This window comes from Strongylocentrotus purpuratus, unplaced genomic scaffold (genome assembly GCF_000002235.5).
Source record: "Strongylocentrotus purpuratus isolate Spur 01 unplaced genomic scaffold, Spur_5.0 spur5_scaffold_18, whole genome shotgun sequence".
Lineage (NCBI taxonomy): Eukaryota > Metazoa > Echinodermata > Echinoidea > Camarodonta > Strongylocentrotidae > Strongylocentrotus > Strongylocentrotus purpuratus.
The window spans coordinates 17,129,419-17,152,827 of NW_022145603.1; the positions used below are offsets into that span (position 1 = coordinate 17,129,419).

The 23,409-nt window shown below is 39.0% G+C and overlaps 1 protein-coding gene across 2 annotated transcripts in view; it reads right to left on the reverse strand.

Moving 5' to 3' along the window:
* Window positions 1-21,233, reverse strand: part of LOC578305 (glycogen [starch] synthase, muscle) — a 36,826-nt gene extending 15,593 nt beyond the window's left edge. The window contains exons 1-5 of one of the 2 annotated variants that reach the window (XM_030989309.1): window positions 20,988-21,233; window positions 15,910-16,091; window positions 14,609-14,800; window positions 13,428-13,619; window positions 12,747-12,891 (exon numbers count right to left, since the gene is read on the reverse strand). In XM_030989309.1, the coding sequence (XP_030845169.1) occupies window positions 12,747-12,891; window positions 13,428-13,619; window positions 14,609-14,800; window positions 15,910-16,091; window positions 20,988-21,153 (877 nt within the window). In that variant the 5' untranslated portion in view covers window positions 21,154-21,233. Of the gene's footprint in view, window positions 1-12,746; window positions 12,892-13,427; window positions 13,620-14,452; window positions 14,490-14,608; window positions 14,801-15,909; window positions 16,092-20,987 lie in introns of those variants that run through there. The other variant, XM_030989310.1, reaches the window with a different exon arrangement.
* Between the last annotated feature and the right edge of the window lie 2,176 nt (window positions 21,234-23,409).

The following is a 23,409-nucleotide window of genomic DNA, read 5'->3' on the forward strand; positions in this document are numbered from 1 at the left end:
ATGAAAATTAAGGCTTGTGTGTCAGAAAGATTTTGTCATCTACCCCAGTCCAAGTCAAGAAAATTAAGGCTTGTGTGGCAGAAAAACATTATTGTCTACCCCAGTCCAAGTCAAGAAAATGAAGGCTTGTTTGGCATAAAAACATTACATGTATTATATACCTGTACCACTGTCCAAGTCAAGAAAATTAGGGCTTGTGTGGCAGAAAGGCATTATTATCTACCCCAGTCCAAGTCAAGAAAATAATGGGCTTGTGTGGCAGAAAGACATTACATGTATTATCTACTCCAGTCCAAGTCAAGAAAATTAAGGCTTGTGTGTCAGAAAGACATTATTATCTTCCCCTGTCCAAGTCAAGAAAATTAAGGCTTGTGTGGCAGAAAGACATTATTATCTTCCCCTGTCCAAGTCAACAAAATTAGGGCTTGTGTGGCAGAAAGACATTATTGTCTACCCCTGTCAAAGTCATGAAAATTAAGGCTTGTGTGGCAGAAACACATTATTATCTACCCCTGTCCAAGTCATGAAAATTAAGGCTTGTGTGGCAGAAAAACATTACATGTATTATATACCTCTGTCCAAGTCAAGAAAATTAGGGCTTGGTGGCAGAAAGATATTGTCATCTACCCCAGTCCAAGTCAACAAAATTAGGGCTTGTGTGGCAGAAAGACATTATTATCTTCCCCTGTCCAAGTCAACAAAATTAGGGCTTGTGTGGCAGAAAGATATTATTGTCTACCCCTGTCCAAGTCATGAAAATTAAGGCTTGTGTGGCAGAAAGACATTATTATCTACCCCTGTCCAAATCATGAAAATTAAGGCTTGTGTGGCAGAAAGACAGTATTATCTACCCCTGTCCAAGTCAAGAAAATTAAGGCTTGTGTGGCATAAAAACATTACATGTATTATATACCTGTACCACTGTCCAAGTCAAGAAAATTAGGGCTTGTGTGGCAGAAAGACATTATTGTCTACCCCAGTCCAAGTCAAGAAAATTAAGGCTTGTGTTGCTAGAAAGATATTGTCATCTACCCCAGTCCAAGTCAAGAAAATTAAGGCTTGTGTGACAGAAAGACATTATTATCTACCCCTGTCCAAGTCCAGAAAATTAGGGCTTGTGTGGCATAAACAAAACATTACATGTATTATATACCTCTGTCCAAGTCATGAAAATTAAGGCTTGTGTGTCAGAAAGATTTTGTCATCTACCCCAGTCCAAGTCAAGAAAATTAAGGCTTGTGTGGCAGAAAAACATTGTCTACCCCTGTCCAAGTCATGAAAATTAAGGCTTGTGTGGCATAAAAACTTTACATGTATTATATACCTGTACCACTGTCCAAGTCAAGAAAATTAGGGCTTGTGTGGCAGAAAGGCATTATTATCTACCCCAGTCCAAGTCAAAATAATAATGGGCTTGTGTGGCAGAAAGACATTACATGTATTATATACCTCTGTCCAAGTCATGAAAATTAAGGCTTGTGTGGCAGAAAGACATTATTATCTACTCAAGTCCAAGTCAAGAAAATTAAGGCTTGTGTGTCAGAAAGACATTATTATCTTTCCCTGTCCAAGTCAAGAAAATTAGGGCATGTGTGGCAGAAAGACATTACATGTATTATATACCTCTGTCCAAGTCATGAAAATTAAGGCTTGTGTGGCAGAACGACATTATTGTCTACCCCTGTCCAAGTCAAGAAAATTAAGGCTTGTGTGGCAGAAACACATTATTGTCTACCCCTGTCCAAGTCACGAAAATTAGGGCTTGTGTGGCATAAAAAAAACATTACATGTATTATATACCTCTGTCCAAGTCATGAAAATTAAGGCTTGTGTGTCAGAAAGATATTGTCATCTACCCCAGTCCAAGGGCGCGTTCATGCTTGAATGTGACGGCCAGAATCAGGCATCTGTTACGCGTTTAGTTTAAAACACGGTTGCGTCTTAGCTTACTTTTGTAGAATCACCGAAAAACGGCGATCACGATCGCCGATCGTAAACTCACAAAAAGATGCGTTTACAATTTGTAAACGCGTTTAAATGGGGTCAACGCGCTGACCTCTAGTGGGTCTACGTAGCATGCACAGTGAAGGTTTGCGAATCCAGCTGGAAGACCAATTAAGGCCACACAAAGAGAATTGCCTGGATGAGCCAGAGAAGTAAGCATGAACAGTACATCGTGGAACTGCGATCACGATGAGCGTTTACGATGAGCATTACAGATCGCTCATTCTACCTTCAAAATCAAGCATGAACGCGCCCCAAGTCATGAAAATTAAGGCTTGTGTTGCTAGAAAGATATTGTCATCTACCCCAGTCCAAGTCCAGAAAATTAGGGCTTGTGTGGCATAAAAAAAACATTACATGTATTATATACCTCTGTCCAAGTCATGAAAATTAAGGCTTATGTGTCAGAAAGATTTTGTCATCTACATCAGTCCAAGTCAAGAAAATTAAGGCTTGTGTGACAGTAAGACATTATTATCTACCCCTGTCCAAGTCAAGAAAATTAAGGCTTGTGTGGCAGAAAGACATTATTGTCTACCCCTGTCCAAGTCCAGAAAATTAGGGCTTGTGTGGCATAAAAAAAAACATTACATGTATTATATACCTCTGTCCAAGTCATGAAAATTAAGGCTTGTGCATCAGAAAGATTTTGTCATCTACCCCAGTCCAAGTCAAGAAAATTAAGGCTTGTGTGGCAGAAAAACATTATTGTCTACCCCAGTCCAAGTCAAGAAAATGAAGGCTTGTGTGGCATTAAAAAAACATTACATGTATTATATACCTCTGTCCAAGTCAAGAAAATTAGGGCTTGTGTGGCAGAAAGATATTGCCATCTACCCCAGTCCAAGTCATCAAAATTAGGGCTTGTGTGGCAGAAAGACATTATTATCTTCCCCTGTCCAAGTCAAGAAAATTAAGGCTTGTGTTGCTAGAAAGACATTATTGTCTACCCCTGTCCAAGTCAAGAAAATTAGGGCTTGTGTGACAGAAAGACATTATTATCTACCCCTGTCCAAGTCAAGAAAATTAAGGCTTGTGTGGCAGAAAGGCATTATTATCTACCCCTGTCCAAGTCAAGAAAATTAGGGCTTGTGTGACAGAAAGACATTATTATCTACCCCTGTCCAAGTCAAGAAAATTAAGGCTTGTGTGGCAGAAAGGCATTATTATCTACCCCTGTCCAAGTCAAGAAAATTAGGGCTTGTGTGGCATAAACAAAACATTACATGTATTATATACCTCTGTCCAAGTCATGAAAATTAAGGCTTGTGTGTCAGAAAGATATTGTCATCTACCCCAGTCCAAGTCAAGAAAATTAAGGCTTGTGTGGCAGAAAAACATTATTGTCTACCCCAGTCCAAGTCAAGAAAATTAAGGCTTGTGTGGCATAAAAACATTACATGTATTATATACCTGTACCACTGTCCAAGTCAAGAAAATTAAGGCTTGTGTGGCAGAAAGGCATTATTATCTACCCCAGTCCAAGTCATGAAAATTAAGGCTTGTGTGGCAGAAAGACATTATTTTCTACTCCAGTCCAAGTCAAGAAAATTAAGGCTTGTGTGTCAGAAAGACATTATTATCTTTCCCTGTCCACGTCAAGAAAATTAGGGCATGTGTGGCAGAAAGACATTACATGTATTATATACCTCTGTCCAAGTCATGAAAATTAAGGCTTGTGTGTCAGAAAGATATTGTCATCTACCCCAGTCCAAGTCATGAAAATTAAGGCTTGTGTGGCAGAAAGACATTATTATCTACCCCTGTCCAAGTCATGAAAATTAAGGCTTGTGTGGCAGAAAGATATTGTCATCTACCCCAGTCCAAGTCATGAAAATTAAGGCTTGTGTGGCAGAAAGACATTATTATCTACCCCTGTCCAAGTCATGAAAATTAAGGCTTGTGTGGCAGAAAGACATTATTATCTACCCCTGTCCAAGTCTAGAAAATTAAGGCTTGTGTGGCATAAAAACATTACATGTATTATATACCTGTACCACTGTCCAAGTCAAGAATATTAGGGCTTGTGTGGCAGAAAGACATTATTGTCTACCCCAGTCCAAGTCAAGAAAATTAAGGCTTGTGTTGCTAGAAAGATATTGTCATCTATCCCAGTCCAAGTCAAGAAAATTAAGGCTTGTGTGACAGAAAGACATTATCTACCCCTGTCCAAGTCCAGAAAATTAGGGCTTGTGTGGCATAAAAAAAACATTACATGTATTATATACCTCTGTCCAAGTCATGAAAATTAAGGCTTGTGTGTCAGAAAGACATTATTGTCTACCCCAGTCCAAGTCAAGAAAATTAAGGCTTGTGTGGCAGAAAAACATTGTCTACCCCTGTCCAAGTCATGAAAATTAAGGCTTGTGTGGCATAAAAACTTTACATGTATTATATACCTGTACCACTGTCCAAGTCAAGAAAATTAGGGCTTGTGTGGCAGAAAGGCATTATTATCTACCCCAGTCCAAGTCAAAATAATAATGGGCTTGTGTGGCAGAAAGACATTACATGTATTATATACCTCTGTCCAAGTCATGAAAATTAAGGCTTGTGTGGCAGAAAGACATTATTATCTACTCAAGTCCAAGTCAAGAAAATTAAGGCTTGTGTGTCAGAAAGACATTATTATCTTTCCCTGTCCAAGTCAAGAAAATTAGGGCATGTGTGGCAGAAAGACATTACATGTATTATATACCTCTGTCCAAGTCATGAAAATTAAGGCTTGTGTGGCAGAACGACATTATTGTCTACCCCTGTCCAAGTCAAGAAAATTAAGGCTTGTGTGGCAGAAACACATTATTGTCTACCCCTGTCCAAGTCACGAAAATTAGGGCTTGTGTGGCATAAAAAAAACATTACATGTATTATATACCTCTGTCCAAGTCATGAAAATTAAGGCTTGTGTGTCAGAAAGATATTGTCATCTACCCCAGTCCAAGGGCGCGTTCATGCTTGAATGTGACGGCCAGAATCAGGCATCTGTTACGCGTTTAGTTTAAAACACGGTTGCGTCTTAGCTTACTTTTGTAGAATCACCGAAAAACGGCGATCACGATCGCCGATCGTAAACTCACAAAAAGATGCGTTTACAATTTGTAAACGCGTTTAAATGGGGTCAACGCGCTGACCTCTAGTGGGTCTACGTAGCATGCACAGTGAAGGTTTGCGAATCCAGCTGGAAGACCAATTAAGGCCACACAAAGAGAATTGCCTGGATGAGCCAGAGAAGTAAGCATGAACAGTACATCGTGGAACTGCGATCACGATGAGCGTTTACGATGAGCATTACAGATCGCTCATTCTACCTTCAAAATCAAGCATGAACGCGCCCCAAGTCATGAAAATTAAGGCTTGTGTTGCTAGAAAGATATTGTCATCTACCCCAGTCCAAGTCCAGAAAATTAGGGCTTGTGTGGCATAAAAAAAACATTACATGTATTATATACCTCTGTCCAAGTCATGAAAATTAAGGCTTATGTGTCAGAAAGATTTTGTCATCTACATCAGTCCAAGTCAAGAAAATTAAGGCTTGTGTGACAGTAAGACATTATTATCTACCCCTGTCCAAGTCAAGAAAATTAAGGCTTGTGTGGCAGAAAGACATTATTGTCTACCCCTGTCCAAGTCCAGAAAATTAGGGCTTGTGTGGCATAAAAAAAAACATTACATGTATTATATACCTCTGTCCAAGTCATGAAAATTAAGGCTTGTGCATCAGAAAGATTTTGTCATCTACCCCAGTCCAAGTCAAGAAAATTAAGGCTTGTGTGGCAGAAAAACATTATTGTCTACCCCAGTCCAAGTCAAGAAAATGAAGGCTTGTGTGGCATTAAAAAAACATTACATGTATTATATACCTCTGTCCAAGTCAAGAAAATTAGGGCTTGTGTGGCAGAAAGATATTGCCATCTACCCCAGTCCAAGTCATCAAAATTAGGGCTTGTGTGGCAGAAAGACATTATTATCTTCCCCTGTCCAAGTCAAGAAAATTAAGGCTTGTGTTGCTAGAAAGACATTATTGTCTACCCCTGTCCAAGTCAAGAAAATTAGGGCTTGTGTGACAGAAAGACATTATTATCTACCCCTGTCCAAGTCAAGAAAATTAAGGCTTGTGTGGCAGAAAGGCATTATTATCTACCCCTGTCCAAGTCAAGAAAATTAGGGCTTGTGTGACAGAAAGACATTATTATCTACCCCTGTCCAAGTCAAGAAAATTAAGGCTTGTGTGGCAGAAAGGCATTATTATCTACCCCTGTCCAAGTCAAGAAAATTAGGGCTTGTGTGGCATAAACAAAACATTACATGTATTATATACCTCTGTCCAAGTCATGAAAATTAAGGCTTGTGTGTCAGAAAGATATTGTCATCTACCCCAGTCCAAGTCAAGAAAATTAAGGCTTGTGTGGCAGAAAAACATTATTGTCTACCCCAGTCCAAGTCAAGAAAATTAAGGCTTGTGTGGCATAAAAACATTACATGTATTATATACCTGTACCACTGTCCAAGTCAAGAAAATTAAGGCTTGTGTGGCAGAAAGGCATTATTATCTACCCCAGTCCAAGTCATGAAAATTAAGGCTTGTGTGGCAGAAAGACATTATTTTCTACTCCAGTCCAAGTCAAGAAAATTAAGGCTTGTGTGTCAGAAAGACATTATTATCTTTCCCTGTCCACGTCAAGAAAATTAGGGCATGTGTGGCAGAAAGACATTACATGTATTATATACCTCTGTCCAAGTCATGAAAATTAAGGCTTGTGTGTCAGAAAGATATTGTCATCTACCCCAGTCCAAGTCATGAAAATTAAGGCTTGTGTGGCAGAAAGACATTATTATCTACCCCTGTCCAAGTCATGAAAATTAAGGCTTGTGTGGCAGAAAGATATTGTCATCTACCCCAGTCCAAGTCATGAAAATTAAGGCTTGTGTGGCAGAAAGACATTATTATCTACCCCTGTCCAAGTCATGAAAATTAAGGCTTGTGTGGCAGAAAGACATTATTATCTACCCCTGTCCAAGTCTAGAAAATTAAGGCTTGTGTGGCATAAAAACATTACATGTATTATATACCTGTACCACTGTCCAAGTCAAGAATATTAGGGCTTGTGTGGCAGAAAGACATTATTGTCTACCCCAGTCCAAGTCAAGAAAATTAAGGCTTGTGTTGCTAGAAAGATATTGTCATCTATCCCAGTCCAAGTCAAGAAAATTAAGGCTTGTGTGACAGAAAGACATTATCTACCCCTGTCCAAGTCCAGAAAATTAGGGCTTGTGTGGCATAAAAAAAACATTACATGTATTATATACCTCTGTCCAAGTCATGAAAATTAAGGCTTGTGTGTCAGAAAGACATTATTGTCTACCCCTGTCCAAGTCAAGAAAATTAGGGCTTGTGTGGCATAAAAAAAAAACATTACATGTATTATATACCTCTGTCCAAGTCATGAAAATTAAGGCTTGTGTGTCAGAAAGACATTATTGTCTACCCCTGTCCAAGTCAAGAAAATTAGGGCTTGTGTGGCATAAAAAAAACATTACATGTATTATACATGTATACCTCTGTCCAAGTCATGAAAATTAAGGCTTCAGCTTGTGTGTCAGAAAGATATTGTCATCTACCCCAGTCCAAGTCATGAAAATTAAGGCTTGTGTGGCAGAAAGACATTATTATCTACCCCTGTCCAAGTCATGAAAATTAAGGCTTGTGTGGCAGAAAGACATTACATGTATTATATACCTCTGTCCAAGTCATGAAAATTAAGGCTTGTGTGTCAGAAAGATATTGTCATCTACCCCAGTCCAAGTCATGAAAATTAAGGCTTGTGTGGCAGAAAGACATTATTATCTACCCCTGTCCAAGTCATGAAAATTAAGGCTTGTGTGGCAGAAAGACATTATTATCTACCCCTGTCCAAGTCTAGAAAATTAAGGCTTGTGTGGCATAAAAACATTACATGTATTATATACCTGTACCACTGTCCAAGTCAAGAATATTAGGGCTTGTGTGGCAGAAAGACATTATTGTCTACCCCAGTCCAAGTCAAGAAAATTAAGGCTTGTGTTGCTAGAAAGATATTGTCATCTACCCCAGTCCAAGTCAAGAAAATTAAGGCTTGTGTGGCAGAAAAACATTATTGTCTACCCCTGTCCAAGTCATGAAAATTAAGGCTTGTGTGGCATAAAAACATTACATGTATTATATACCTGTACCACTGTCCAAGTCAAGAAAATTAGGGCTTGTGTGGCAGAAAGGCATTATTATCTACCCCAGTCCAAGTCAAGAAAATAATGGGCTTGTGTGGCAGAAAGACATTACATGTATTATATACCTCTGTCCAAGTGATAAAAATTAAGGCTTGTGTGGCATAAAAAAACATTACATACCTCTGTCCAAGTCAAGAAAATTAGGGCTTGTGTGGCAGAAAGATATTATATACCTGTACCACTGTCCAAGTCAAGAAAATTAGGGCTTGTGTGGCAGAAAGGCATTATTATCTACCCCAGTCCAGGTCAAGAAAATAATGGGCTTGTGTGGCAGAAAGACATTACATGTATTATCTACTCCAGTCCAAGTCAAGAAAATTAAGGCTTGTGTGTCAGAAAGACATTATTATCTTCCCCTGTCCAAGTCAACAAAATTATAGGGCTTGTGTGGCAGAAAGACATTATTGTCTACCCCTGTCCAAGTCAAGAAAATTAGGGCTTGTGTGGCAGAAAGACATTATTGTCTACCCCTGTCCAAGTCAAGAAAATTAAGGCTTGTGTGACAGAAAGACATTATTATCTACCCCTGTCCAAGTCAAGAAAATTAGGGCTTGTGTGGCAGAAAGACATTATTGTCTACCCCAGTCCAAGTCAAGAAAATTAAGGCTTGTGTTGCTAGAAAGATATTGTCATCTACCCCAGTCCAAGTCAAGAAAATTAAGGCTTGTGTGACAGAAAGACGTTATTATCTACCCCTGTCCAAGTCAAGAAAATTAAGGCTTGTGTGGCAGAAAGACATTATTGTCTACCCCTGTCCAAGTCCAGAAAATTAGGGCTTGTGTTGCATAAAAAAAACATTACATGTATTATATACCTCTGTCCAAGTCATGAAAATTAAGGCTTGTGTGTCAGAAAGATATTGTCATCTACCCCAGTCCAAGTCAAGAAAATTAAGGCTTGTGTGGCAGAAAAACATTATTGTCTACCCCAGTCCAAGTCAAGAAAATTAAGGCTTGTGTGGCATAAAAACATTACATGTATTATATACCTGTACCACTGTCCAAGTCAAGAAAATTAGGGCTTGTGTGGCAGAAAGGCATTATTATCTACCCCAGTCCAAGTCAAGAAAATAATGGGCTTGTGTGGCAGAAAGACATTACATGTATTATATACCTCTGTCCAAGTCATGAAAATTAGGGCTTGTGTGGCAGAAAGACATAACATGTATTATATACCTCTGTCCAAGTCATGAAAATTAAGGCTTGTGTGGCAGAAAGACATTATTATCTACTCCAGTCCAAGTCAAGAAAATTAAGGCTTGTGTGTCAGAAAGACATTATTATCTTTCCCTGTCCAAGTCAAGAAAATTAGGGTATGTGTGGCAGAAAGACATTACATGTATTATATACCTCTGTCCAAGTCATGAAAATTAAGGCTTGTGTGGCAGAACGACATTATTGTCTACCCCTGTCCAAGTCAAGAAAATTAGGGCTTGTGTGGCAGAAACACATTATTGTCTACCCCTGTCCAAGTCAAGAAAATTAGGGCTTGTGTGGCTGAAACACATTATTATCTTCCCCAGTCCAAGTCATGAAAATTAAGGCTTGTGTCGCAGAAAGACATTATTGTCTACCCCTGTCCAAGTCAAGAAAATAGAGGCTTGTGTGGCAGAAAGACATCATTATCTACCCCAGTCCAAGTCAAGAAAATTAAGGCTTGTGTGTCAGAAAGACATTATTATCTTCCCCTGTCCAAGTCAAGAAAATTAGGGCATGTGTGGCAGAAAGACATTACATGTATTATATACCTCTGTCCAAGTCATGAAAATTAAGGCTTGTGTGGCAGAAAGACATTACATGTATTATATACCTCTGTCCAAGTCATGAAAATTAAGGCTTGTGTGGCAGAAAGACATTATTATCTACTCCTGTCCAAGTCAAGAAAATTAAGGCTTGTGTGTCAGAAAGACATTATTATCTTTCCCTGTCCAAGTCAAGAAAATTAGGGCATGTGTGGCAGAAAGACATTACATGTATTAAATACCTCTGTCCAAGTCATGAAAATTAAGGCTTGTGTGGCAGAACGACATTATTTTCTACCCCTGTCCAAGTCAAGAAAATTAAGGCTTGTGTGGCAGAAACACATTATTGTCTACCCCTGTCCAAGTCAAGAAAATTAGGGCTTGTGTGGCTGAAACACATTATTATCTACCCCAGTCCAAGTCATGAAAATTAAGGCTTGTGTGGCAGAAAGACATTATTGTCTACCCCTGTCCAAGTCAAGAAAATAGAGGCTTGTGTGGCAGAAAGACATTATTATCTACCCCAGTCCAAGTCAAGAAAATTAAGGCTTGTGTGTCAGAAAGACATTATTATCTTCCCCCGTCCAAGTCAAGAAAATTAGGGCTTGTGTGGCAGAAAGACATTACATGTATTATATACCTCTGTCCAAGTCGTGAAAATTAAGGCTAGTGTGGCAGAACGACATTATTGTCTACCCCTGTCCAATTCAAGAAAATTAAGGCTTGTGTGGCATCAAAAAACATTACATGTATTATATACACTGCACACACAAAACCATCCACCCATGACACACACACACACAGAGCCTTACACTGCCTACTACTTTGCTTACAAATACTACACACTAACAAGTCACACACACACACACACACACAAGTACTGCAGATGAGCATAGTACCTAGCTACCTGGATGTCAACTGTAGATGGCACTATTCCATTTGGCTACTTGGACACAACCCCTCTCTAAAATTTGGACATTTATTTTGGGTTTTTTTTTGGGAGAAACTTTTCTTGTGTGATTAAATCTTAGTTGATTAGAAATGACATGTCAGACATCTTAGACACTGAATATTATAGTTTTCTTGTGTGGCTAGACACACAAGTGTAAAGTGACACACAAGGATATCTCATACGTAAAACTAAACACACAAGCATACCATCGCAAACTCGGACGTACGGACGTACGGACGGACGGACGGACGGACAACCCGAAAACATAATGCCTCCGGCTACTTCGTAACGGAGGCATAAAAAAGTATTCTATGAAGAAACAACGAAGTAATTCCGGTACAAACAGAATGGTTGGCAGCTCTGACTACTGCATTAAACAACTTATGCATACATATTTCACTTCGGATACAGCAGTAACACTTTCAGTTTCAAAACCGTTCCATACAATAATAATCAGCCTCAGCACAATCATCATCACTATCGTTTTTAGAACTAAGGCTGTGCACAACAGTGTAATGAGGTACCCGAGTACACTCCCAGGCTTACAAGCGAATACTCGAATATTCGAACGCCATGTTTTTTTTAAATTTTTTTAAATTTTTTGATTTTTTGATTTTTTGATTTTGTTTAATTTTTTGCCACCACCATACCACTAGTGCAGTATCCCAGCCAAAAACCCATGCAATTTTACTTCGAGTTGCAGTTGAAGGCGCCGATTTAATAATAATAATAACAGTAAACAATGCTGTTTTAAAAACCAACGGCAGAATAATCCATTGTCCTCCGAGTCCAAACAGAAATCTGGACATTTGGTCCCAGTTTCTGAGTAGTGAGTTTGACAGTGCTTGATTTGGGAAACATTTTTACCGACAGTACCATGCCAGCGGCCGCCGCTATCCCTGGCACGAGTAAGTGTCGGCCTGGACGTTTTTTTGTTTTGTGGCCGAATACTCGGGTACGAGAAATCGTACCCGAGTAGTTGTCAACCGTGCGGGTATTCGAGCATTCGACTACCCGTCGCAGCCTTATTTAGAACCACCTCTAACATCATCATTGTCATCATCATCTCCACTACCATCATCATCACTTTCAATTTCATCAATACAGTATTGCAAATACCGCAGTAACAGTGAAACTGTTTGAACAATAATTGTCACCCCTATCACAAATTCACAATCATCACCCTCATGATCATCACTGTCATCATCATCACCCTTGTCACCATCACCAACCTCATCATCACCACCACCATCATCACTGTCATCATCATCACCACCACCACCATCATCATCATCACCACCACCATCATCATCACCACCATCATCACCGTCATCATCATTATCATCACTGTCATCATCATCACCACCACCACCATCATCATCACCGTCATCACCATCACCACCACCATCATCATCACCCTCATCATTATCATCACCACCATCATCATCACCACCACCATCATCACCATCATCACCATTATCAACCTCATCATCATCATCATCATCACCACCACCATCATCATCACCGTCATCACCATCACCACCACCATCATCATCACCCTCATCATTATCATCACCACCATCATCATCACCACCACCATCATCATCACCGTCATCATCATCATCATCTCCACCATCATCACCACCACCATCATCATCATCACCACCATCATCAACCTCATCATCATCATCATCACCATCATCATCATCACCATCATCATCACCATCATCATCACCATCATCACCACCATCATCATCATCTTCATCATCAACCTCACATTCTCACCTGGTCTACGTTTGAGAAGGTGTTCCGATTCATCAGCTGTAATCTTCGATACTGTAGTGAAGACATGAGCTGTCTGAGCGGCAGCTCTCTCCATACAGTAACGATGATAGATACCTCGATCACCAGCTTCTTTATCAAGGTTGAACTGAAGAAGAACAATTGAGGTGTGAATGCAAAGGGAGAGATTTCAGAGATAAGCATTGAGATAAAGAAGGTTGAAAATTGACAAAAATATTATACAGATACAGATATTATACAAATACAGATTGCGATACTTTCATTATCTTAAAGGTACAGACCAGTTTTGGAAACGCCCCCCTCTCAAAAAATGAAATGGAAGCTTTTATTACCAATTATGTGAAAGAATATGTTTTGACTAATTCGTAATGATACAAATTTTGCTGAGAAACGCCTACTAATTGATATATCTGGTAAAATATTATATCTATTTTGACCTGATAGATATAACGCACGTGTCGCGTAGTGCCATATGCATCTTTCTGTGTACAGTGCTTGTAACTTTACCAAGACTGGGCCAAATTTCTTATCATTTTGATGATTCCAGAACCTTGCAGTACACACCGATACTTATATGCTAGATGATCAACCTTTACTGATCGATTCCACAACGTATCTTTCACAATGCAATCGCATGACCATATCTGGTCTTTATTTTAATACCTTGTCCAGGTTGTTGTAGAAGTCTACATTGCCAGCACAGAGGTAACGTCCAAGCAATGTGGCATGGGTGGTAAAGATGGTTGAGATGTCGATATTCTTGAGACGACACAGCAATAGACCGACCCCTGACATCCATTCATGAAACTGCGCTATCAACAGAGGGCGCTCCCACTCCTCAAACTGAGCACGGTACTATGGCATGACAAACAAATACATGCAATCATTACAATCAGTAGCATATTTCTATTTGTGGCTTCATTGTTAATTGCTTATGGTGAGAAAGTTGTTTGTTTTTACAGTTATTCAACAAATCCTCCAATTAGTAGCTGTGTACAGTCAAACCTGTCCATAGCGACCGCTCAAGGGAAACACACAAAGTGGTCTTTGTAGACAGGTTCCTTTAGTACATGTTTCAATGAGAAACCATTTTCAAGGGAAACAAAAATGTGGCCTTTGTAGACAGGTGGTCACTAAAGCAGGTTTGACTGTACCTGGAGAAATTTTACTACTCTTATGTGTTTCACTCTTAAGTATCAAGACAAATTATATATTATTCTTAAACCTACATGTAGTCTGAAAAGCCTACACATTCGACTCCATCAAACTGTATACAGTATATCACTGCATGCTAAGAGTTGTAATTCAGTTCTCATAATATTAAAGCAACAATGACCTTTGTCTTTGTTTTGAAAAAACATGTTCTGTACTATCTACATCCAGAAAGACACAACACGCTTTTTGCAGAAGATGATCACATCAATACCCTATATATTAAGATACCACAGCAACCATGAATGACCTTTCAACTCAATGAACTTTGACCCATTGCCTTCAAAAGATAGGCTTTATCATGCCTAACATTAATAACGAACCATGGCTACATGATAACTGATAGTGATTCTTAGGGGCATTCAGACAGTAGTTTGTAGAAATAAACACTGAAGGATAATGTGTCTCTGATAGGATAACCTTAGTGGAAACTCTATGACCTTTCAACTCTATGACCCTTGACCCATGATACTTACATCAGCCAGAAACCAGGTGCACATGTTGCCAAAGATGATGGCACTGATAACCTTTACCCCAAACTACTACAATACATACAATACCTTAGAGGAAACTCTATGACCTTTCAACTCTATGACCCTTCAACTCTATGACCCTTGACCCATGATACTTACATCAGCCAGAAACCAGGTGCACATGTTGCCAAAGATGATGGCATCATTGCCTTCCTTGTCATGCCAAGGTACTCCAATGTGTGACAGATCAAACAGCTCATTCTTCCAGGTCTCTAGGAATTTAGCCGCAGTTCCAATGTCAAAGAGGACTACGTTGGGTGAGCCGTCAATCAGCCATCGGCCAAACACAGCCTAAAAAAAAATTGAAATTTTGAACTTTAGCAGAGCTGCCAACCTTGTGCGATCAAAAAAGGAACCATGATGGCCAAAAAAAGGAATTAATTAAAACGAAACTTACACCAATGCGCGACACACTTCCAATGCAGAAATGTTCATTCCTCATGCTGTTTTTTCCATAAAAGCACGGGTTTTTTTTTGTGTTGGTTATCATATAACCTGGCCAAAGGCATGGGGAAATCAAGTTTGGGGGATAAAAAGGGAAATTAATGGGACTAAACTATATATAAAGCAAAGAACATGATGTCACAAACTAATAACCAATTTGGTAATTTGTGTAGTGATTTTCATTGTACCATAGTTTTACATACTTTTTCAATAATTCATGATTTTCTTATTAGTAATCCGATTTTGCTCAAACTGTTTTTGATTGGTTTGTCTGATTTTTCTGCTTCTATTGAAAGTATGGTAAGTTATTTTTGGAGTGGACTTGGACTTTAATTGTAATAGAACATACTAGTTTCTGAAAATCTATGATTTCTTCTACAACCATTAGAGAAGTTTACAAGCATATATTCCACAAATCATTTCATGAGAAAAGTTTTCTATCATAGTGCTTCTTTTCAACCATGAGAGCACATGATCATCATCCCGGGATTTTCAAATCAAAATACGAGCAAAAACAGAACAGATTACTTGTATACTAATTTATAATTTCCAAACACAATTTTATATTCACTTAAAATATAAATAAATACATCTTTATCTGCCTTAACTTTTGTAACACTTTTGGGCTCTCATGGAAAATGGTTTATGATGGTTGAACTCAGGCCCCTCTGTTCTTTTTATTTTTCAGACAAACAGTACCTCCTGATGACGGATAGTCAACCTGTTCGAAACGTCGAGCCACTACCGCCACCCATCCTCTCCAAGCGCTATAGTTCTCCTTAGAACTACAAGCTAAGAAAGATAACCAACAGTCTTTTTCAAGACTACACCAACAGTCCTTTTCAGGACTACACACCCTCAAGAAAGATTACCAAGAGTCCTTTTCAGGACTCCTCAATCCTCCCTCTCTCTCTCTCTCTCACATGGCGCACCAGCAAGCCTAATGCATACAGTACCTTGACATTTTGTTCTTTCATTTTGTCCAAGACTGCTTTGATGCGAGGGTTTTCAGGTTCCATGATCTCTACCTCAGTGCGTACTGTGCTCTCATTGTATGGTCCTAACAGGATGTATTGGTCTCCTAGCTCATCTACTGTGTAAGGAGCCTTGGATCGAATCACTGTGTAGATCCCTCCAACTTGTAAAATAGAAACAAGTTACTCAAAGTTAGGAACTGAACTTACATGTACATCAGTGAGTGATATGTTCATGCCCATCCCCTGCACTCCATACCCTCCAACTAAGGATTTTATAACATATTTACAGCAGCCTAACTACTTCGAATGCGATGAACTCGCTGATCTCCGAAAAGCGGAGGGACAACAACAGAGAGAGATATGGGCAATGCAGGTTGTAAACATGCTAATCATTTAATTATTGATGTAAATTCTTCACATGTATTACCATTTCATGAAATCAAGGCCAACAAGTGATAATAATAATAAAATGCATGACAAAAAAGGGAAGCTATTTATAGACCTATCACACTTTAAAAGGCATTTACAGCACTGAAATGTAAAAAATATATCCATCTTGGTCTTTTTTTATATATTTTGAATTTTATTTTTCCATATAAAGCACATCGAAATATATTAATAACAGAATTCATCTCATCATCATGCCATTGTCATAACAAAAAAGTGTAGCATGGGCAGTAATGTAGACCCTGGTAATTTCACCAAAGGACGCTCTGTCTGTGATGAGTCTGTGTGTGGCACAAAAATGAAATCATAATTATTTATGACCTTGACTAAGTACAACACCTACCCTTTTTTTTTTCAAAGCAGACACAAAATCGGACAAAAGGGGATATTAAAAATATCATCCTAACATATTTAAAAGCATAACAATAAATAGAGTCTAGGTTCTTCTAGATCTAGATCTAGAATAGAAGTTTTAGAACATCTTAATAGGCAAATTCATGCAAAAAAATATATTCAAGAAATTGACTTGAAAACACATCAGACAATTAGTCTGAACCGAGTCAGGAGCAAATTTGAAGAAATTATATTTTTAAATGTTGTAAAACCAAAGATATAAGAAGAAAACTGACCAAGTATCTGTACTAAAAATAGTACATGTAAAATTGGTCGTAGACATTCGACAGCTGAAAATGACGCGCACGGTTGTGGTACGTGCGTTCTCGAATCCAAAATCGTATCTCACACACACACTCTCGCCATACCGCGAATGGTCCGTCGTGGGGAGCTAGCCGCCCGAGAGTTTGCCAGCGATACCAATGCACCCTCGGAGCTCCGCAGCGCACAATTTTAGGGGAACTCGAAAGGTTCGAGGTGGGAAGGTGGCGGGCTAGCTTTTTGCCAAAACCACGCTAGAACGTCTGCTGGCAAAGTGAAAATAACTACGATCGAGAACATCGTCGGTTTCAGTGAGATAATTCTGAATTCTAATTGAGACTATATAATAAATTATATCGACAAAGAAACCTCGGTAGATCTCTTATAACTATACAAAAGCTTGTTTATTTCTCGTTTTGACATTTGTTTTCGAGCCATTTTTTCGTGCGCGAGTCAATGCAAACTTTGTATTACCAAACTTTCAACACGCAAGGAACGGGGAACACTCGCGGACCCCGTATCAAATTCGTTGCAAAAAAAATTTTCAAGGGTGATTTTGAAGCAGTAAAGAAAATTTTGCGCTGCGATGCGCAGAAATATACTTGAAAGAAACTTAAAAAATCACACCTGAATTTTCAGAAAATCGTATTTGCATTACCGAGCCTAGTTGTGAGTTGTTTATAACTCAGATTTTATGAAGATTTGTCGGAAAAAAATGTCATTTTTTTCCGTTTGGTGGTCATTTCTAGGCTAATATTTAAAAAGTTGCATCAGTAATGGGCCCGATGTTTCTCTTATCGTACTCGCATGTTATTTCTACATAGATTAAACATAGAGTCTAGGATGGTTAGGGGTAAGACCGGATAACATTATAAAAAAGATATCCTTCCACCCTCCCATATCCAAGTTTTGGGCTGATTATTGCCGACCCACCGCAGCAAGGCCATTCAGATTTTCGTACGCTCGCGAAGCGCCCTCTAGTGCCCCATGAATGTGCCTAATCTTAATCTTATTCTTACATTCATTCCTTCTGTCCAGCTGTTTTTTAAACTGTTGTGCACAAGTGATTAGAGGAACTCAACACAAGAAAAAGATGCAATGGGCAGGAGTCAAGATAACTGCCAAATTGAAATACAAGTTTGCAAGGCCAGGATTGCAGAAATTGGGATTTACAAATAGGCCTAACAAAAGTTAGGTGTCTAGAGTAGAGTCTCCGGTTTGCGGCATCGCCCGGTTTGCGGCCAGGGGTATTTGTTTTAAAAATAAAATGAATATGACTCGATAATAATCATTGAAACCTACCGTGGATTCCACGGTAACTTCTGCTTTGCCGAAAACGTCCGTAGCAGGTGCTCCTGTCGGTACGGAGTATCCGTCAGCGATGTCGGAAATCTACGGCACCAGTCGCCGATGAAAATTCCAGCAGGTGCTAACTTTTAAGTTAAGAGATCGAGGCATGACTAGATCAATATTGTAGCTCTATTTGTCCGATATTTGTCCGATTGGAGGTGAAATTTGATGTTTTTGTGGAAGTATGATGGCTGTGGTCTGTCTCCTATCGCAGATATTTTGATTGTGCCACCGCATGGCCAGTTGCATGGGGTGGCCGCAAACCGGCACGTAATTACGTGTTTTTTCTGGTTTGCGGCGGGGGGTGTTAATACACACATAACATGCGGGATCGTGTATGATGGTATGTGTGCTGATGTGTGTACCCGCTATGACCCGATAATTTCTAGTAGTACTTGCCCCCGGATGGGATGATCCATTCGAGGAAAAGGTGAAATTGTTTAAAACTTGACAAATTTACCGTAGCAACAGATAAACATGAGAATTTGGGTTACCCGTAGTAATTTGGTACATGCTTTCATCGTGACGTAGCGCATAAAGCTTTGTGACGTACGCGTGCCGCAAACCGGTAATGCGTGCCCGCAAACCGGGGAACTCAAAGCATTTCGAAACGTGGTCAATGCTGACCACGCTGTCGGTCAGTTAGGTTATTTGTGACTTCCATTTAATAAGTAAGTATATGGACTCTTTATTGAGGGTATTGAAGTATTCTGTGAGTATTCCAATAAAAATAGAATCGGCAGTTCCCGCCGATCGGCCGCAGACCGGAGCCACTACTCTAGACTAGATCTAGTCTATCAGTATCACCTTTGACTAGGGAGGCCAATGCCCGGGCGTAAGGCTTCTACACCTACGATTTGTGCGCTCGTCGCCCACTTCAAAAAATTAGCAAAGGGAAAAAAATGATGTAAAAATAAAAATTGAAGAAAATATGAAAAGAAAATACAATTATACATTTCACAACATACCTATAATCACGGATCTGTAACAGTCTTTCACCATTTGTTGACAATCTTGCAGATTTTGACGTTTTTTAATCCAATAATTGTGGTTGCAGACGACCTTGACGCACTCGCACCACCGACTAAGAAAATCCTAGAGGGCGTAGAGGTTTGCTCACTAAAAACCTTCTCATTGGCAGAAGGTAGACCCTAAAAATATGGGATCCGTTTTGAGTAAAGAACTTTTGATAGAGATCAACATTTCAGATGTTCACAATTGCCACTTCTAACAACTAGAAAATATAAAGAAAAAGATTATATCTTTTTAAATACAGATTTTTACAAACTGAACATTCGAAAGTAGATAGAGTACGATGTTTCTGTCAATCTTGCGTTGGTTTGAGCCCTATAGCTACATCCATCTCAAAATGAGAAGGAAAACAGTGAACAGTGACGTCATTGTTCGCGCCAAAAATAAAGGGTATTGCGACATAATCTGAGCTCCGGTCAGAGCGTGCCCAAAGCGTAGTCTTATTTATAGACCCTAGTACCTTATTCTCACAGCACTAGATACGAGTGTCGTGCAGTAATGTATGAGAAGTGTTAAAAAAGATATTTCAGTAAAAAAAAAAGTCTACGTGAGCAGTCTATACTCCAATTGAGAATTGAAATGAAAGCCATGATTTGAAGGTGTGTGTTGTATATGATACATGGTTAGTGAGTGTGTATGTTACGTATAGCGAAAGGGAGAGAGAGAGAGAGAGAGAGTGAGAGAAATATTAGTACACGTACGTTGCATGCATGGATGTGCGCTATGATTGTGTTCGCTGCAAGATGGATTTTAATTGGACCTCGTAACTTCTCGATCGTTGATAATAAGGAATACTCATGAGGAAATCAAATTATTGGAATACACATCTAAGGTAAATATCAATGAATTATATATATTTCTTTCCTTTTTTGAACCATCGTCTTCGGCTCGTAGTAGTAGAAGATGTAATCGTTCGCACATTGATGGCTGGACTTCAGCCTGCATCGGGGCTTGCCTGTGTCGGTGGAGGGATCAACTAAGAAGAAGAAGGTGTGTACGTGTGCGACCGATTCAAGGCTAGCCGCTGTTGAGTGATTGCACTTTCGCGCGAAGTTTTAAACTTCATCATGAACTTTGTCCCTCGGGCCTGTCTAATTATGAACGTAACTTTGCGACATGAAATATAATTGTTTCAAGGCTCTTACGTACGGAAAGGCGTAGAAGGAAATGGCTACAAACCAGCTGGATATCTCCTATTTGATGGAACCTATGGAGTCGGCAGATGGGTGGATTTTCTTAGTGAAAGTAAATGCTTTCTTTTAATCTTAGTTTTAGTATAAACAAATTAGTAATTAAAAAGTTAGATTTGGGCATTGGCCTCCCTACTTTGACTTTGTCCTTTAAAAAATAAAAGCACAATTTTGATATTTGTTTACTACTATGATTCCTTTAAAAAGTAATGGTAGTTCTAAATCACAATCACCGCCACAGTTTTATCACTGTCTTGATAACATTAGAAGTCTATTATGAATATGAGTGAGTTTGAGCTTCGCATTGAATTTGAGCCGAGTGACCATTCAACCCTGTTTGATTACATGAATATGAGCACGTGGGACTTAACTACAGTTTGCTACCTTTATTAGCCACCTCCCATGCAACCTCGAAGACGAAACGGTTTTCTTCTTTAGCTGAGGCTCCTCGATCCATATCACCGAGGAAGTGCATCTCGTCGACGTCGACTCCTCCCAACGTCCGGAGCATTTTGGAGCTCCCCCTCCGACTCATTCGTGAAGTCGCCATACTTGCTCTATCGTTTATCACGTCCCTTGGAATATCAACGTCGTGGAAAATCGTACGATCGCGTGTGATCGGTACTGTAGTCTTTTGCATAATTTTATGAACGACCTGATGAAATTTGATAGCAGAAAGATAAATACCGCTGTTTATTTTTTGTTTCAAGAGAATTCTCACTTACGAGAACATAACATGCCTTACTAATAATACTATACTCCCTTTCAATAGATCGGACTTCGACATGAATCTTTTTATGTTTACATAAGAGGTTTAAAGTTCAAAGGAGTCCATCAGAAGTTGATAAGTTCATTTTTCAACCCTGAACTGAGGCCATGCATGAGGGACGTGACATACCCTAGCCCCTAGCCACGTGCCTTCTAGCTTTCTAGCCTTCGATTGTCTCATTTTTCTTTTCACATCTAGACTATAGTTTGTTTATTTTATCTTTCTTTCAACAATTGGATGACTAAATACCAAACAGTGGACATTAAACTCACATATCCCTGCATTATTGAAATTACGAAAGAGGAGAGGAGACCTATGGGGAAAGCTAAAGTAAAAGTAAGGTTCCTCAAACATTTATTTATTAATTAACATTTAATACAAACAATGGTTAACATATATGTAGGCCTATAAACAAGGAAAAGCGGAAAAGAAAGATATGGACATTTATATATATATATATATATATATAATTACCATATAAGTTCATGTGTTTTGGTGATAATTAATCCTGTGTTTGAAAGTTGAACAGTTAACTATTTCGGACATTAATTGCTCACCCGGCCGTCCACCAGACCCATGCATGCAGAGATAGAGACTTTTTTTTAATTTTTTTTAAAGCTGAGTATCTTTTTTTCAGAAACCTGGACAGCTCAGTAAGACTATGTAACGCCCCTTTAGATTACCCCCCCCCCCCCCGGCCCCTCACAAAAGACAAATAATGATACTTGAAATGTATATGTTTTGTTTGTTTTCTGTTTTTGAGAAATTATGTACAGTAAACTTCGGAAGATCGTTAGAAATTGTATTTCTGGGCTTGTCAGAGATTTGTAGAGACTTTTAATCACTTTAAAAAGAACATGCATGGGGCCACCTCTAGCCTTAACCAGGACAAACACCGGGGGCGTTGAAACTTGTCATCAGTGACAAATGACAGTTTTTGATATAAGCTACTGAAATCCTTGCTTCTGATTGGTTTTCAACAGATTTGTCACTGATTTTTGTAATTTGTCATTGAAAAAAGGATTTTGTGAAACACCCTCCGGGACAAATGCGGGGACAAATTGGACAAATGACTACGTTTGCACAAAAGTCTGCGTGTCGTAAAGTAGGTCAATGTTGACTCTGCATATTCTTAACCCATTTTTTATTGTCGCCATCTAGCGGTAAAAACAAGACATGCTTTCGACAATAAAATCCCCGTGTTGAAAGATGTATTAAATAAAGAGGAGAATTATTGCAAGTTTCACTCGCCAATCTCATCCAGCTCTTTAATATACACACTTTTTCGGAAGCCCTTCTCTTTAAAGTTGTGTACTTAAATCATTAACAGTTGGATAATGGAATTATCATGAAACTCGCAAAAATCGTCTCTTTATTATTATTATTATTATTATCTACACAAAAAATTATTGTTTAGCCCGGGTTTAGTATATATTGAGGGAAAACAGCGGTGGTAAATATTTTACGGGTGCACAAATTTTTTTGCGATTCCACGATGCCCCCTTCCAGAATATAAATAAGATTATCATCAAGCAATACAGGCTCAGAAAATTATGAGAAGAAAATAACAATAATGTTAGTGTTACAGGGCCCTAATAGAGAACTGAATGACTAACGAGGCTACCATGGGTAAACAAGACATAATGATAATTATTGTTATCATTATTATCAAACTTGAGCAATGTACGATGAAAATAGAACAAGATATCGGAAATTCTTAACCCTCTCAGATTTGGAATATATATGAGCTATTTTAACTTGAACCTCTCTCCCTCCTTCTCTCTCTTTCTCCCCCCCCCCCCTCTCTCTCTCTCTCTCTCTCTCTCTCTCTCTCTCTCTCTCTCTCAGTCTCTCTTTCTCTTTATCCTTCTGTCTGTCTGTCTCTTTCTTTCTCTCTATCTCCCTTCCTCTCTCTCTCTCTCTCCCTCTCTAGCTCTCCCCCAGTCTCTCTACCCCTCCCTCACTGTGTAAGCTTACCTCGATCTTGACACCTGGATCTCCCTTCTCTCTTTTTTTTTTCTTTCTTTTTTTCTGGAA